This window comes from Micropterus salmoides, unplaced genomic scaffold, assembly GCF_014851395.1.
Source record: "Micropterus salmoides isolate LMB-PRFRI ecotype aquatic unplaced genomic scaffold, ASM1485139v1 Ms_hic_scaffold_10, whole genome shotgun sequence".
NCBI lineage: Eukaryota > Metazoa > Chordata > Actinopteri > Centrarchiformes > Centrarchidae > Micropterus > Micropterus salmoides.
In genome coordinates, this window is record NW_024040041.1 from 25112895 (window position 1) to 25129904 (window position 17010).

At 42.1% G+C, this 17010-nt stretch overlaps 1 protein-coding gene across 2 annotated transcripts in view; it reads left to right on the top strand.

Moving 5' to 3' along the window:
- si:ch211-210g13.5 (inactive phospholipase C-like protein 2) overlaps positions 1-13153 on the top strand; it is a 73843-nt gene extending 60690 nt beyond the window's left edge. For both annotated transcript variants that reach the window (XM_038704540.1, XM_038704545.1), the window contains exons 5-6: positions 7710-7819; positions 11228-13153. In XM_038704540.1, coding sequence (XP_038560468.1) covers positions 7710-7819; positions 11228-11680 — 563 coding nt within the window. In that variant the 3' untranslated portion in view covers positions 11681-13153. The remainder of the gene's footprint in view (positions 1-7709; positions 7820-11227) is intronic.
- Positions 13154-17010: the final 3857 nt, after the last annotated feature.

Consider the following 17010-nt stretch of genomic DNA (forward strand, 5'->3'; position numbering starts at 1 on the left):
TTTAATTTAAGGCCTTTGATTGGACCTGACACTTTTGACCTAGCCAGTAAAAGTGTGCTCTGCACATTGGCTAAATGCTGTTGTGACAAAGCCATAATCACAATGACGCACAGCCTGTCATCTGAAATGAGGGCCCTGAACTAACCCCATACCTCCTAGCTTGACTTTCATTTTAAATCCAAGCATTGTGCAACGAGTGGCACGTTGGCAGATTCATCACTCATACATTAGGTGTGAAATGGTGATGCTGGGCTCTTTTGGGTTGCTATGGCTCTTACTTCCCAACGGCCCCTCCGCCTATTCTTTCCTTCCTGTGTTCAGTTTATGCCCCGTCATTTTTGCAGCTAATCAGTTTAATTTGGAAACTGAAGCTGACGTGTTGATGAGGATGGAGAGGTGCTGGATGATCCCCCCTGGGAGCTATTGATGGCTTGCCATCACACACACAGCTAATGGGGGACCAGATAGGCAGCTGGGATGCACACACTGGCACCTCCAGATGCTACCACTGTGTGTGTGTGTGTGTGTGTGTGTGTGTGTGTGTGTGTGTCCACAAATATAATCTCTTTGTGTATGGAGAGCACAACTCCCACTACTACTACTAGCTTCCAAAATGGTTTTCTCCAGTGCTGAGAATTAGGGTTTCAAATGGCATCAATAGTTACATTAAATGATGTAATAATAATAATGATTATTACTATTAATTAAGAATAATAATAGAATTGAACTTGTGTTAAATTCACCTCAGGGCAAAAACTATAGCCAATTATCAGCAATTTGGAACTCTGATTAATAATGAAATGAATAACTATAACCACAATTACTATCAATAGCTAGTTGGTTGAAGGATTTGGAAGTTCTACATAGATGAGGTTAATTATATATTTACTCATATGCACTACTAAGGAAACCAGCATGTCTATCCACAAGCATGTATTTAACATGAACAAAATCAAAACACAAGATGAAATCTAACTAAACTGTGCTAAAGAACAAAGAGATGTGTGAGTGTGTGAGCTTCTTTGTTCTGCCTCCGTATTTCTCGCATTCACGAGCATGAACACACGTGATCAGAACAAAGAGGGCTTGTGAAGCAAGAGCTTTAAATTTTTTGTGTTTAAGGCCAAATCAGAGGTTTATCTGTTTGTGTCATCTGTGTCGGATCGCAGTGTTAAAAGGAGTTAGATAGTATGCAAAGACTCTGTGTCTGTGTGGAGCATAACATTAGTAACATCAATTTAGCAGAGGCTGAGAACTACGGTTACAATGATAACCTCACGTTAACCATGAAATGATCACAACAATGATCCTCAATGAAAAATACATCAGTTTACATTTACAAAGGTTAATATGCTTATGTTAGCATGTGAAGTTAGCTTGCAGAATTTGTGTTGTAGGCGCTGGCTAACTGAGTTGGTTTGCAGGCGTCTTAGGCAGGCACGTGTGTTGCTGCCATAAGAAAGGGAGTAAGCTGCTGCTGTCATCAGCATCAGTGATCGAGTCCATAGAAAAGGGAACAAACTGAAGTTGCACTGAGGTTTTGTTGATCAGGTGACGTCATGGGTCACTGAGCAGTTATAGCTGAAACGTGGGTCTATGAACTGAATGCACTCCAAGGTGTGACTCCTGGAGGATTCCTGGAAAAAAAGAGTTCAATGACTCACATGATAAAAGTTCAGTTTAATCCACACAAATGAACCACTCTTTCTGTCCCTGTGGTCCCAACACAAGGAAGGATTTCTTTCAGCAGTTTTCTGAACATTTGAAACATCTTCCTGGGCTTTTGTGGCCATATTGGTGGCTGGTACAATTTTAACCTTTTAGCAATTTTAACAAAGGTAAAATTATGATCATTTTTTTAGCAACTACAGTCCCAATCAAACTCAATAGTACCGCACTACTCAGGAGATTGTTCATGTTTCAGAATATTGTTTATGTGTATTTTAGGATATAAGGGACCCAACAACATTTAAATTTTTGAATTTTAAAATTAATTTCTGTGTATATAGACAGAGATTCTTTTAGTTATTTTATTTTTTATTTCAGTTTTATTTAACAGGGACAATGCACACTAATAATACACAAATTAATGTATAATGTGCCAGAATTAGCCAAAAGGCTATTTTACATCTGCTGTCCCTGGACAGATGGTAATATCACAGATAAAAAGATAAAAGGAGTAAAATAGTACACGTAGATTAAGCCCAATACAAGTAAAAATTGACTATAAATGTGTAAAAATTGACTAGACCAACATAGTAACAAGAACAACATGGGTCAATATCAACACATTTTCCTGAATATGTTGTTGTTAATGTGTGCTGCAGTGTTATTTTATACAGTAGCAGTAGTCATATGTATAGGAATTTGCTGCACAGTTTTTGCCACCTGTTAGTGAGCAGGAAGTTGTAGAAGAAGAACTACTCTCCGCTTTTGTTTTTGTTGTCACCAGTAGTTATAGCAAGAAAATATTAGGCAGCAGAGAGACTTGCAGGCGGATTAAGAGATGTATTATGCTACTTTGTTCTGTGAAGTACAGAAATTAAAAACACTACTAGTTTTCCAAGCATCCGCCTGTGTCTCTGGTTGCAACAAGTACAGTTTTGAGGTACTTGGATTTTACTTTAGTATTTTTTGGTAGAGGCCAATTTCAAGGTCTAATGGTAAAATAAGTGGAAACACCTGTGGGTATGGGTCACAGGTGTACAGGGTCTTTTGGTGGAATCAACTGAATGGCAACTACAACGTTTCACAACACAAACACTAAATATAGCAAAAATGTGATGAAAGGGTCATTCTGTTTCTGTGTGCACCGCCATATTGCTGTGACATCAGGTGTTTTTATGTTGCCAAACTCTAGCTAGACAGATTTTGCCAGAGTTTCTGACTTGAATGACGTTATATTCAACACTTTGAGAGGAGCCATTTTGCATAACAAATACTTTAACTTAAATACTTCTGTATCTTAACTCAAGTACAACAGAGTATTCTTTACACTGTGGTATTTCTTCTGTTACTTAAGTAAAGGATCTGAACTCTTCCACCACTGGCTACCAAATGATCATTTATTTTTGCTAAAGTGAGAAGGTGCTCAGTTTTTTTACAGTAGTAGATACATACTGAGCTTAGATAGTATTTGATTTTGGTTTGAGAAACTTGATGCTAGTAGAACAGCAGCTACATTAGAGACGGGGCAGTGCTTAATTAATCTAGTAATACAGCACGCATCTATGTATCCTACATCCAGGTTGTGAGGCATTCAGGTGTCTGGTGTGAATATAGTCCTGCATCCTGCCATGTTCACGCAGACTGTGGAACATCTGCAAGCTCATTGAGTTTAGGAGCTGCTGCCTTCCTGCAAAAACTGACTGTGCTTATTTATTGATGCAAAGCCTCTCTCTCTTTGTCTGACCCTTCCGACTGTGTTGGTACGGTTTAAAGCCACTCCATGTGGATTCCATTACCATGTATATCCAAAGAATAAAGACATTTCCCTCCCTTTGTCTTCCTTGTCTTTGTACAGTCATTGTTTTTTCTCTGCTTATCAGCAGCTGGAAAATCCCATTCTCTATTTGCAATGATGATATTCTGTCTGGGCTCTGCAGTGTGTATGAGTGAGATAAATTAATGAAACAGTGATCCGGCTAAATGTATCTCCTTCTCACCCCCTTTCCCATCTTTGTTGTCATCATATCTTTTCATTAGATCCTGTTTAGAGATTCTGTTTGATTTTATTATTTACATACCTTTCTCTCTCCCTGGCTGAAGCGGTCTCTTTTTCTGTGCATGTGTAGTTGGAGAATAAGAGGTGCTACTGCAGTACTCATTACAAAGGCAAAAATGCTCTCTGCTGTATGCAAAGACTGTAAGGATTTAGTGTGTGTGATTGTGTCTCTCAAGCTACTCAGTTTATACTCAGAAAAGACATTTTGTTGTCCCCTCAGTCCTCCTCTCTGTCAAAGCAGCCCCCCACCCCCCTCCTCTTTCTCTTTGTGTTTCCACTAGAGAAGCAAAGCATAAGCTCTTGTCTCATCAGAGTGTGCCGGGGGGGCACATTTTGTTTATTAACTCAAAATTCAAAGAGTTTAAGTGACAGTAAGAAACCGCAACTGTGTGACTGTTGGGGGAAGGAAATGCTTAATAATTGGGAAATTAAATGCTTTAAGAAGCTATATTGCGACAGGCCGCCTCCAGCTAATTTCATCTCTTATTCGGCTCTCTGTCTGCCTCACTCCCAAAGTTCTGTGGTCACAAATCGCCTTGGCTCAGCTCTGCACCAGCAGCAGCCCATTAACTACACCAGATTACAAGATCAAATCAGCCCTAAACCCTGTTAACACAACTTTCAGGCTCAGAAACAGATAGGCTGCCATGGCTGTACATCACCAATTAAATGGAAATTAAAGAACAAGGTTGACTCTGAAGGCCGGATATTGTATCATCTGTATTTACTTCTTGACCTCTTGATCTGTTGTAAATGTGTTGTGGATTATTTAGAAAAATATTTCTTGAAGTGAGTGTCAAGCATACACTTCGTATGGCTGGAGTGACATTTGCAGACATTTGGGGTGGTTCAAAGAAAAGTGGGTTGAGATGTGTATTGAGTAGAGGTAATTCAGATTATGTGATAAAGTGCGATGTAGCCTAAGGTATAGGTATATGTATATTTTCAACAGGATCTTGGTAACACAGGGATTTTTATTCATTTTTTAATGTAATGCACAATATATAACTATTGCCAAAGTTTTTTGGGACGCCTGCCTTTACATGCACATGAAGGTTTAATGACATCCCATTTTTAATCTGTAGGGTTTAATATGGAGGTGGCCCACCCTTTGCAGCTATAACAGCTTCAACTCTTCTGGGAAGGCTGTCCACAAGGTTTAGGAGCGTGTTCATGGGAGTTTTTGACCATTCTTCTAGAAGCACATTTATGAGGTCAGGCAAAGATGTTGGATGAGAAGGCCTGGCTCGCAGTTTCCGCTCTAATTCATCCCAAAGGTGTTCTATCGGGTTGGGGTCAGGGCTCTGTGCAGGCCAGTCAAGTTCCAGTCAAACTTGCTCATCCGTGTCTTTATGGACCTTGCTTTGTGCACTGGTGCGCAGTCTTGTTGGAACAGGAAGGGGACATCCACAAACTGTTTCACAAAGTTGGGAGCATGAAATTGTCCAAAATGCTGAAGCATTAACAGTTCCCTTCACTGGAACTAAGGGCTCAAGCCCAACCCCTGAAAAACAACCCCACAGCATAATTCCCCCTTCACCAAACTTTACACTTGGTACAATGCAGTAAGGAAAGTACCGTTCTCTGGCAATTGCCAAACCCAGACTCGTCCATCGGAATTGCCGGACAGAGAAGCGTGATTCGTCACTCCAGAGAACACGTCTCCACTGCTCCAGTGTCCAGTGGTGGCGTGTTTTACACCAATGCATCCGACTAATCCAAAGGCCACACAACGTTTGGAGGTCTGTCGCTATTAGAAAGTTGGCGTCTTCTGCGCGCTGTGTGCCTCAGCATGCGCTGACCCCGCTCTGTGATTTTATGTGGCCTACCACTTTGTGGCTGAGTTTCTGTTGTGCCCACTTTGTTATAATACCACTAACCGTTTAATGTGGAATATTTAGTAGTGAGGAAATTTCACTAATGGACCTCATGGTACCATGCTTGAATTCACTTAACTCCTGAGAGCGACCTATTCTTTCACACATGTTTGTAGAAGTAGTCTGCATGTGTAGGTGCTTGGTTTATACACTTGTGGCCATGGAAGTGATTGGAACACCTGAATTCAATGATTCGGAGGCATGTCCCAATACTTTTAGTATTAGTGTATAGTGTATGTTGTACCCGACATAACTAAAAGCTAATTCTCATCTGCAGTGCCTGGGCAGGTTTGATACCTTATTATTCTTTTTGGCTTTTGGTGCTGAGACCTGGCCTGTGTATATGTGTATACATGTTCACACATATTTGTGACAAATATGACGGGTATGTGTAGTAGAAGACAATGTAACTGCATGATTAGACAGAGAGAGTATGGCATACTTTCATTGTGCAAATTGTAAGCAGTGCATTGAATATTAAAGCCTTATCTATTATATATATTATATTATATAATATATAATATTAGAGTCAATTACTCTCACTGTCAGAAGGGGGAGACAAAGGTTCCGTACTGCAGGTTTAAGCCAAATATTCAATATTATACAGCTCTGTTACCAAGCGGGAACTCCGGGTCCGAAAAGGGAAGTCAATGTGGAAGTGCCTTAAACTTGCATTCCAAAATGGCCAGCCGGGGGTGACTACTGGTTGATTACATTGGAGTCTATGAGAAAATTATCCTACTTCTCACATGATTTATTACCTCAGTAAACACTGTCCTAATGAGTTTTTGGTCTCAGTTGCTATTTCCATGATGTTCACTTTGTAAATTATGGTCCCATTTAGAAAAAATGGAAGATAAAGCAGCTTTAGGGCGTGGCTACCTTGTGATTGAGAAGTCACTACAATGGGGATCTGTCAGGTATATCCCTCTTGTCCAAATATAGTCACTTCTGGTTCCAATAAAACAAGATGGCAACAGCCACAATGCCCAACTCGAGGCTTCAAAACAGAGGTCCACAAACCAATGGGTGATGTCATGGTGGCTATGGCTTCTTTTACATCTACGTCTTTTGGATTATCTGTGTCCATTACATACATGCCATTTCTACCCATGTAATTTAGGATAAAGTATTGAGTAATTTTTCAAAAAACAAGCAGTTATTGTGAATTATTTGTGTATTTTGTCTTGTGAAAGTCTTTGCATTGAATCAAAGCTGGATTGGCATAAGGTCAGTTGTCTGGGAGAGACTGACAAGCAGGCTGAGAAGTACAGCTTTAAGAAGAGTTTGTTCTTAAAGCCCAGAGGATTAGTAATGTTCTGCCTGGGCTAAATGAAGCCCGACCTACTGATAGACCAATTAAAGGTTAGCCTGCATTGCATTACCTCTATTTTGCCCCCATTAGTAATGCAGCACATTGTAAGGTGAACTGCTATTGTGGCCATTAAGGTGCTCATGAAGAGCTGGCTAGATGTCTTTTGTTCTGCAGACTTTGTGTTGCACACTCCTATAATTAAATACTTTCATGTTTATTGTCTTGCATTAGAAGCATTGTATTCCAGTGCAATGACAACAATTCGTGCTACCTCCCCACAATGCACAATAGATGTGCAATTAAAAATAAGTAATGCGCTTATTTGTACAGATGCACATAGATATACCCCTTCATATATTTGTACACACACACACACACACACACAATCATACATGCACATAGACACATACAGTATATACAGTTAGGTATGGGGCAAACAATATAAAATAAATAAAGGTAATACACACATATTACAAAATATAACAGTAGTTGTCAGCTACACTCAACAGAACAAGGCACATTCAGCCAAATTCTTTAATTAGGTTTATAAAGGAATTGTCCTAATTTGTGTGTGTATACTTCAGATATTTGCACTTGTGGAACAACAATTTAACAATTTCTGCTACTAAAAAATCAGACGTTTGAAAATTATTGCCATTTTCAACTTTTCTGACTAAAATGTCATTTTTGCATTGCAGGTCTGTTTTTGGCTTTATATATAGATAAATATAAGCTTTAAATTGTATATTCTATGAAAAATTTACATGTCGTGTGTTTCTGTCTCTGTGTCCAGGTCTGGACTTCCATGAAGACCTGCATTGCATTGGGGCAAAGGAGGGTTTAAAAGGCCGCAAACTTCAGAAGGCCATGGAGAGCTACGCTTGGAACATCACAGTCCTCAAGGTAAGATGGACTGAACCACACCTGGCATGTGACCTTCAGCACAACCAAGACCCCTATATTTTTCTAGAGACTTGAACCAGCTGGATAAGCAATCTCAGAGCCTGTTGCTGAGATTAAACTACATGGTGTCTTAAGAAAGCTTTCAGGGCTAATTGTATTTGCCTCCTCTCTAATCCCTAAATCTCTTAATTAATTACTGACCATTCCAAGTTCTGTTTTTTTATTTGATCGTGTAACTATGTTGATAAGACATTATAGGATTGTTCACACTTGTTTGTAAACACACACATGCTGCTCTGTTATTTCTCATAAGGGTACATTCGGCCCCTTGGTTATGTCTTGAAGATGATGCACAGCAAAATGCATTCTTGTCTCTGCTGGCCCCATGACACAGGAAGATAAGGTTGTCCCATGCTCTCATCTCATTGCGTATATGAGCACTGGTTGTAATACCAACACTGATAAAACACCACATGCTGCTCAGACTGTGCTCTGCACAGTGGGCCTGTTTTGCTAAATAAGGACAGAGCAGCCAGGATATTTTTATCTCATCACTCTGAAGTTATTTAGTATTGAGTGAAGAAGCTCCCTTGGCTGAGCTTTTTGCTTGAGTGTCAGGTTAGGTAGATGTTTGATTGCTTAATCTTCTTTACCTTTTCATGTCTGCCTTATGAGATAGGAAGTAAAAATTAGGACTGTTTTGTTTGTTTTTTATTAATGATAAATCTAGCAATCATTTCACTATAGTTTAGTCTATTAAATGTCAGAAAATAGTGAAAAATTACCATTACAAGTAGCTGGAAATCACTGTGACATCTTTAGATTGCTTGTTTTACCCAACTAACTGTCCATGTCTGAAGAGAGGTAATTTACAAAGCTACAAATCCTCAAGGTTAGGGAGCTGGAAACACCTTCTTTGATAAATGCCCTAAATAATTAACTGATTATCAAAACAGTTTCTGCTAAATTTTTGACTCATTGAATAACTGACTATACCTTTCAGCACAAGTGTAGGTATTGGCTATAGCAAGGCTGTGTTAAAAGTATTTGTGTTCTTGCTTTATTTCTTGCACTAATACAGCAGCAGACAGATTTATCTTAATTAACCATCATTGCACTCTCTAGAATTGGGAAGTACGTGTGCTTAAGTAGCATAACAGATGGATACAAACCTAATCCCTACCTCACCCGTACTCCCTCTATACTCATCACCCCTAAACGCACCCAGCTCTTCTCCTTCCTGCGATGTCTCTCCAAACAAACACTTCTTCCTTTCCGTGTCCTCTAATTTCTTCGCTGAGCCACATTCTCAACATGAATGCATCTTAGCGTGCACATGATTCCTCTTCCGATTCTTAAGTGTGAGACACAGATTACAACTGAACAGTTGGTAGGAACCTATTTGCCATGCCCAGTTATTTCACCTGTCAGCCTCTCCAGATTATCAGCAGGCCTGGCAGCAACTCACTGGTAGATGGTGAGAAGGGTGTGAGGAAGTGAGAGAAAGAAAGAGAGTAGAGTCTTCCCTTTGTCTCTCATTCTCTGTTTCCCAAACTCCCTCTCCACCCTGACTTTGACAGTTACAGTCAGATCAGAGCTGTCATGGTGAATGAGGGTATTTGCCCATTTCTCCCTGTGACTCATTGTACCTCCCTGTCAAGAGAAAAGCAAAATCAGAGAGACAAAAAGAGAGGCCTTTAGGGCAAGTGTCAAGCATATTGCCACCCTTTTTAAGAAGAAGCCCCACAACCATGTTGCAACTTGTTGCCTCCCAACATTTTATTTTCTACTGTATTTAATTATTGTTTGAGGCATTTATCAGACCAAATAGAGCCCCTACTAAAATGGCTGAGCCTGTAGCGACAGAAGGCAAACTCTGGCCTTGTTTTGTCTTGCCACCATAAATGACAGTTCAAGTCGAGATGCACGGCTTTCAGTCCTCTTCGTCGTCCGAATTCACATACAACTCTCTATCCACGTCTTTAACCTTGAAATAATGAACAGTAAAAGCATGTTGTTGACTGCTGATATTCTGTATGAAAGGGACTGATTTTGAGAAACAAGGAGGAGATTAAGATAGAATTTAATGAGGATATAGTTGTGGGCTTTGGTGGCTGCCCTTGCTTGAGCTTAGCCAGCTGTAAGGGTGAATGTACGTGAAAACAAGTGCCGTTGTGATTTGGCTCTGGCAGCAAAGGACAGGCTTCTCGCTGTCTTATTGTATGCCTGGTGAGTCATGACTTACATAATTCCTGTGTTTCAAACATATGACTTATTCATGCTCGTGGTTTGCGTGCTGGAGTGGCTCAGGTAAAGGCCACTTGCAGCATATTGACATCACCTGGGCGTTGTGTCCAGGGCAGCACTTTACTCATTCTGCAGTATGTTAGACTGCTGTGCCTGCCGTGTGGCACTGAGAACGTTATCCCTTTCACCATTTACACAATCTGGTCAGCCTGTGCCTCTTCACAGGGATGTTAACTTAACGAGCTGTCACAGCAGGTCAGATAGAGTCCAGAGTGAAGTTCAGTGGCAGGCAGGGAAAATATGCAGATTCACAGATGAGAAGGCAACTGCTTTCAACTTGTGAACAGATGTTTGGGGTGGGCGGTGGGGGGGGTCTAAAGAAAGTGTTGGAGCGGACACACTGAAAGAAGGGGGTTGTGGCAAGACTGAGAGGCCTAAGTGGAGTCAAAGATTTAAAGACAGTAGAAGTGGAGAGAGTTTTATAATGGCATGTGGTCAGATTTTTTTACTTTTTTTCTTGTGGCCAGTTCTATTAATGTAAGTACCTCTTACACACAGAAATAACCGCCTGTGGAGAAGACTCTACCACATTTCCACATGGCAGAGACAGCTAGCTTAAGGAGGCAGACAGCCATGGAAGTGTCCCAGATTGACTTGACTGTGCTGTAAAGCAGGAGGCCAGCCCTGACCACTTCCTCCACATATGGCAGGGATTCATCTCTGGGGTGCTCCCGAATAAAGAGCAGAAACGTAGTATAACATTATCACCATATGACAGTACAATTCACCAGCTGAGAGGAGCAGAATGAAGGGCTGGCAGGCAACCAAAGGCCCTCTTTCAGTGGCTTTATACTGCCCTCTTCTGTTGCTTATTAGTTAATACACTACAGGAAAAATATTCCTGTACCACTTTTACCGTATCTTTTCTCCTTATTTCATCTTTATTTAGCAGGTAAAGGTCCTTTTGAGATTAAAGTCTCATTTTCAAAAGAGTTCAGGCCAAAAAGGTTGCATAGAACTAGATGCTCTTATCTAACTCAGTTAGACTGTTAAAGCAGCCTTGAAGGAATGGATATCAAAGATGTTTCTTAGTATTTTTGTTGCCCTAAAATTTGATATGGTTATGTGTTGTTGACAAAGGAGTCTCTCTTTCTGTCTCAGGGCCAGGCAGATCTGCTGAAGCACGCAAAGAGTGAGGCACTGGACACCCTGCGTCAGATCCACTGTGCAGCTCAGTCCTGTGGTCTCAGTAAGAACGGAGCAACTTCCCCTCAGCTCCAGCACCATCCTCACCACCAGCCACAGCAGGTCCAGATACAGCAACAGTCTCAGGCCAAGGCCCACCTACAGCCCACATCACTGCACCACTCCCAAACTCAGCCCCAATCCCAGACCACATCTCAGGCTTATCTCCATCCCATTCCGCAGCAACATCCCCAGCTACCAGCTCTCCCTCTGGTTCAAACTTTCTCTAAGCCACCGGCCTATCACCAACCCCCACCCCTATCACAGCTCCAGTTTCAGTTCCAGAGCCAGCAGCAGAGGGCAGCAGGACCTCTGGATGCCATTCCTGAGAAAGAGGTGGTCAGTGACGATCCTGCGAGATCCTGCTGACCCGCAGCCTGTGCCCACAGAGAATCCCACCCAACGAGAGACAGAGAAAGTGAGATAGAGAAGCAGAAGGATGAAAAAGAAAGGCAGGAGGCCAGTAACAAAAGGGAGATGGAGGAAGTGACTGAGAAAGTTAAAGAGATGATGATGGTGAGAAAGGGTCGTCGTGTTAGAAGCGAGACACAAGTCTGAGAGTCTGAGTTGGCCAGAGTGCTGAAGGAGAAAAGAAAGAGAGACCTGACACTTCAATCACACATTTCTAAACAGGATGGAAAACTGGAAAGACAGTGTTTGCTTTTCTGTGTTGTTGATTTGGAAGATCCTCTTCCATCTGAGCCAGGAAGTTTAGGTCTCTTCTGTTGTCTCTCTTGTGAAAAGTCCAAAAGGGTAACAGATGGTAACAAACTTCTGATATGTGTTTCTACATAGGAACGTGTTCAGTAGTTGGATCAGTGACTTATATATCTCTGTCTCTCTCTGGGCAATGCTATTTACATACCCCTCCACTATGTACTCTAGCTCTGTGGGTACAGGCTTTACCTCACATTGGCATTTTCTACGACACATTTGCCTTTTCATTTCCAGAGACTCCTTGGCATGTCTTTGAGCATTTATTTCTTCATGTTCACACTTTTTCTCCTCCATCTTAGACATAAAGCTAAGTGCAAACCCTTACTCCTTTCAAAGAAGAGGATGCCCATTTTTATTTTAAGTGCACAAAGTTAAGCAGCTCGATTAGGCTGAGCTCTGTAGGAGTCACAGATGACCATTTCAGCGCAAATCAGGGAGCTGTAGAGCTTAAATAGAAAAACTAACTGCAGCTGATGTGTTTAGTCACATGGACACTCTTCTTGCATCCCTTGCTGGTCTCAACCTCCATCGAGCCCCACACATCTCCAGTGTCATTCCTTTGGATTAAAACATTCCTGGACTATCCCCACAGGTCTCCTTGTCTCCTCCCTTGGGGCTGTGTGTGTAACGTTACGTGAGTTGGTGTTTTGGTCCCCAGGGTAGAGCTAGCCCACGTCCGTAGGTGGCGGGCTCACCAGCTACTCACAACTGGAATATTTGACCCTGCTTGTTAGAGGTCAATGGTCAACAGGTACATGGTACTGCTGTCAATAAAAACACAAAATAAAGTGAATATAGATGTAAACTGTATTTAAAATGTACGAAAGAAACATATATTGCTATAATAATTCTTGCAGACACAGACATTAATAATTGATATTATGATAATTGTTGTTAGTTCTATTGATATTCTGTTTCTTTTTTAACATTACTTCCACATATACAGTCATTTGACACTTGTTGGTTCTGTGGTGCAGATCAGGACAACTGGTGCATGTGGGACTGGAACGAGGAATTACGGGTTAGCGCTCAACACAAGGGTCAAACAATAACCAGATATGTGTTTCACTGCAAAGTGAGTGTGGATTCTGTTTAGTGGCCCATTAAAACTGGCTTCATTGTTTATCCCGTCTCCTCTCGTTCATTTCTCTTTAATGACTTTCAAATGAGGATATGCCCGTTCATAATTTGACTTGAATTTCAGCAATAAGTGCAATGTTAATTCTCTTGATCAATTACCATTTAAAAAGAAGTAGGCTATTTATTTTGTCATGAATGAGTTTGTCTATTTAAAGCAATGCTTCCTGTTGTCCATAAGATGGCAACACATATGAAATAAGTGGTTATGAGGATGAAAGGATGAAAAGCAACAATCTGAAAGTCAGTAATTTCTTTCAAGTGATTTTTGTGATCCTGTTGTTGTTTTATGAGAGGCCGGTATTCGACGGTTTACAAAGCAGCTCATTTTGGAGCAGGGGTGTAGCTAAGAGTTACTGGTGTCACAGCCCGGCTCTTGGACTGTAACAAAACGGGAGACACTAAACTAAATAAAGTGATTTATTAATAAGAAAATAAGCAAAACCAATGAGTGGGAAGATCAGTAATGTAGGGAGTGGATGAGTGAAAATGTGCTGCATGGATGTTGTACTGTAAAAACAAAGACAAAAAACTAAACGAGCAAAAGAAGCCGTGAGATAAGGAAGTCCAACCAAGACTGACTGCTCTGGCTTATACAGTATGTGACATGGGGCACACCGGGCCCATTACTCTGCCAATCAGGTCTGCAGCCCTGAAGAAGAGAATAGAATAGAATAGTAGTAGTAGTAGTAGTAGTAGTAGTAGTAGTAGTAATAGTCTTTATTGTCATTGCACTGTGAAGGTACAACGAAATTTAGGGTGCTCCCACGGAGCCACCCTTACACGATAAAAATAATAAAAGAAAGAAAGAACAAAAAAGACAAAAACAGGTTAAAACAAACTATGTTCTCATAAAAATAGAGACACAATAATATATACAACCAGGATATATAAATATAAAATATGTATATATGTTATATATACTTGTATTGTATATTTCTATATACACACACAAAATCTAATAAAAAGGCAAAGTCTTAAAGTGTCTATAGTTATTACAAGAGTGCAAAATAGGGGGGAAGTGGGCTGATTGTCTGCTGTTTCGGGCGTTATTGGGTGAATTGGAGGCTTATGTGTGTGAGTGTCCATGGGCACGATCAAACAGGGGCTAGGCAGGGTGTGAGTGGTCTCTTGTGATGGCCTTGGTTCTCCTGAGGCAACAGGATATGGAGATGTATTCCAGGCTGGGCAGAGGGCAGCCAATGATCTTTTGGGCAGTGTTTATAACCCTCTGTACCGCCTTCCTGTCCTCAGCTGTGGAGCCTGTGTACCACACACTTACACAGTGCGTTAGTACGCTCACCACAGAGGAGTGATAGAAAGCCAGCAGCAGCTTCGTTTCCAGATTGTTCTTCCTGAGGACACGCAGAAAGTGTAGCCGCTGCTGAACCTTCTTGACCAGGGCCCTGATGTTATGGGTCCAGGAGTAGTCAGCAGAGATGTAAGTGCCCAGAACCTGAAGGTGGTGACCATTTCCATCCCATCTCCATTTATGAGGAGAGGGGTGTAGTCCTGTCTGTGCTTCCTGAAATCCAAAATTAGTTCTTTTGTTTTAGGGATATTCAGGGTCAGGTTATTGTCTGAGCACCAGCGCGACAGATCCTTCTGCCCTGTACGCTGTCTCGTCCCCTTCGTGGATACATCCAACTACTGTGGTGTCATCCGCATATTTTATAATGTGGTTTGTTGGGTGGGTTGGAGAACAGTCATAGGTGTACAGGACGTACAGCAGAGGACTCAGAACGCAGCCTTGAGGGGAACCAGTACTGAGTATGAGTGTGGAGGAGTGGTGGGGGCCTAGTCTCACAGATTGTGGGCGGCTCGACAGAAAGTTTTTAATCCAGATACAGGTGGGGAGAGGGATCTGTAGCTGTGTCAGTTTACTGTAAAGAATGTCGGAAATGATTGTATTAAACACTGAGCTGTAGTCCAGATGGCTAAGCGCTGTGTGGAGTGTGAGGCCGATGGCATCCTCCGTGGACCGGTTTGCCCTGTAGGCAAACTGGTGGGGGTCGAATGAGGGAGGGAGACAGTCTCTGATGTGCTGGGAGACTGATCGCTCCAGGCACTTCATAATTACAGACATCAGAGCGATGGGTCTGTAATCGTTCAGGCTGTCTATGGCAGTTTTTTTGGGAATGGGGATGATGGTAGAGGCCTTCAGACATGTGGGGACGGTAGCATGTATCAGGGAGAGATTGAAGAGTTCACTGCTCTCAGGTTCTTCCTCACCTCATGCTCCTGAATAGAAAGAGGTGCAGTGCTAGAGCCAGGGGGAGACAGTGACTGCAGGTGTGTGGTGGTGATCTCAAAGCGGGCAAAGAAGCTGTTTAGCTCCTCTGCCAGGGTGCTGCTGCTGGAAGATGTGAGAGGGGAGCGGCCTTTGTAGCTGGTTAGGGCCTGAATACCCTTCCACATCTGTCGCGGGTTGTTGTCGATCAGATGTCCCTCTACTTTCCTCTTATAGGAGTCCTTGGCCTGTTTAATGCCCCTCCTCAGGTCAGCTCTGGCGGTGTAGTAAAGAACTCTGTCTCCCGTCCTAAAGGCAGAGTTACGAGCTCTGATCAGTGTCTGGACTTCACTTGTCATCCAGGGCTTCCTGTTTGGGAAGATCCGGATGCGTCTCTCCGCTGTGACGTTGTCGATACAGCACTTGATGTAGAAGAGGACAGACTCAGTGTGCGTGTCCAAGTCCTGATCTTCAAAAGTACTCCACTCTGTGCAGGCAAAGCAGTCTTGCAGCTGGGTGAGAGCGTTTTCAGGCCAGGCTGTGATGGTCTGTGTGGCTGGTTTAATTGCCTCCTGAGGGGGGTGTAGGCTGGGAAGAGGAACAGGGTGAGGTGATCTGATTGTCCGAGATGAGGGAGGGGGGATTCTCTATAGGCATGTTTTATGTTGGAGTAAACATGATCTAATGTGTTTTCTCCCCTAGTGGCACACTTAACGTGCTGATGGAATTTGGGGAGAACAGTCTTAAGGAGTGCTTTATTAAAGTCCCCCGCGATGATGTGAGCGCCATCCGGATAAGCCCTCTGTAGTTTAGTTACCATGGGCTGAAGCTGGCCGAGTGCCGTGCTAACGTTAGCTTTGGGATGGATGTAGACAGAAGTCACAGTGACTACCGTTAGCTCCCGTGGCAGGTAGAAGGGTCGGCACTGGACAGACATGGCCTCTAGGTCCGGTGAGCAGTAGGTGTCAATTACTCTACTGTCTGAGCACCAATCTGAAGACAGAAAGAACACCAACAGCAGTATGAACTGTGCAGAGGGGCCGTCACACTGGCTTCCCAAAAGAGTAATACGAGGGCAGCGTGAATGCTTATACTGCCTAGTTGAATATTTTGCGTTATGTACTTTTGCAAACATGCTGCTCTTAAAGAATTGCCCCTAGTGGGTTTAATAAAGTTGTTGAATTGAAAAAAAACAAACATAATTGAAGTCTTGGGGACCTTTTCAGCCCACAAGTGAACACTGTGTTAGGAACAAGATAATGCACAAAACTGTTTTTGATGTGTTAGTATGGCAGCTTTTGTACCAGAGAATAAAGCCCATAGAAGCTCATTAGCATGACTTTTGAATGAGCTTGTCATTAGAACTGAGAAAGGGCATCTGGGCTTTTTCTATATTTATATTTTAGAACTCACTACTCATTATAATGGTATGTCTTCATAAAACTTTGGCATGCAGCCACAAAGAAATACCTGTAGTTCATCAGAGGTCCAGAGAAGTGTCTTGGAGATGATCTGCAACAGGAGACTAATTAATGTCAGCGAGCTTGACATCACTTCAAACAAGAGAATTTAGTTTTTGTGTCATGTTTGTGGTTGGCCTGAATGACGTCCATCC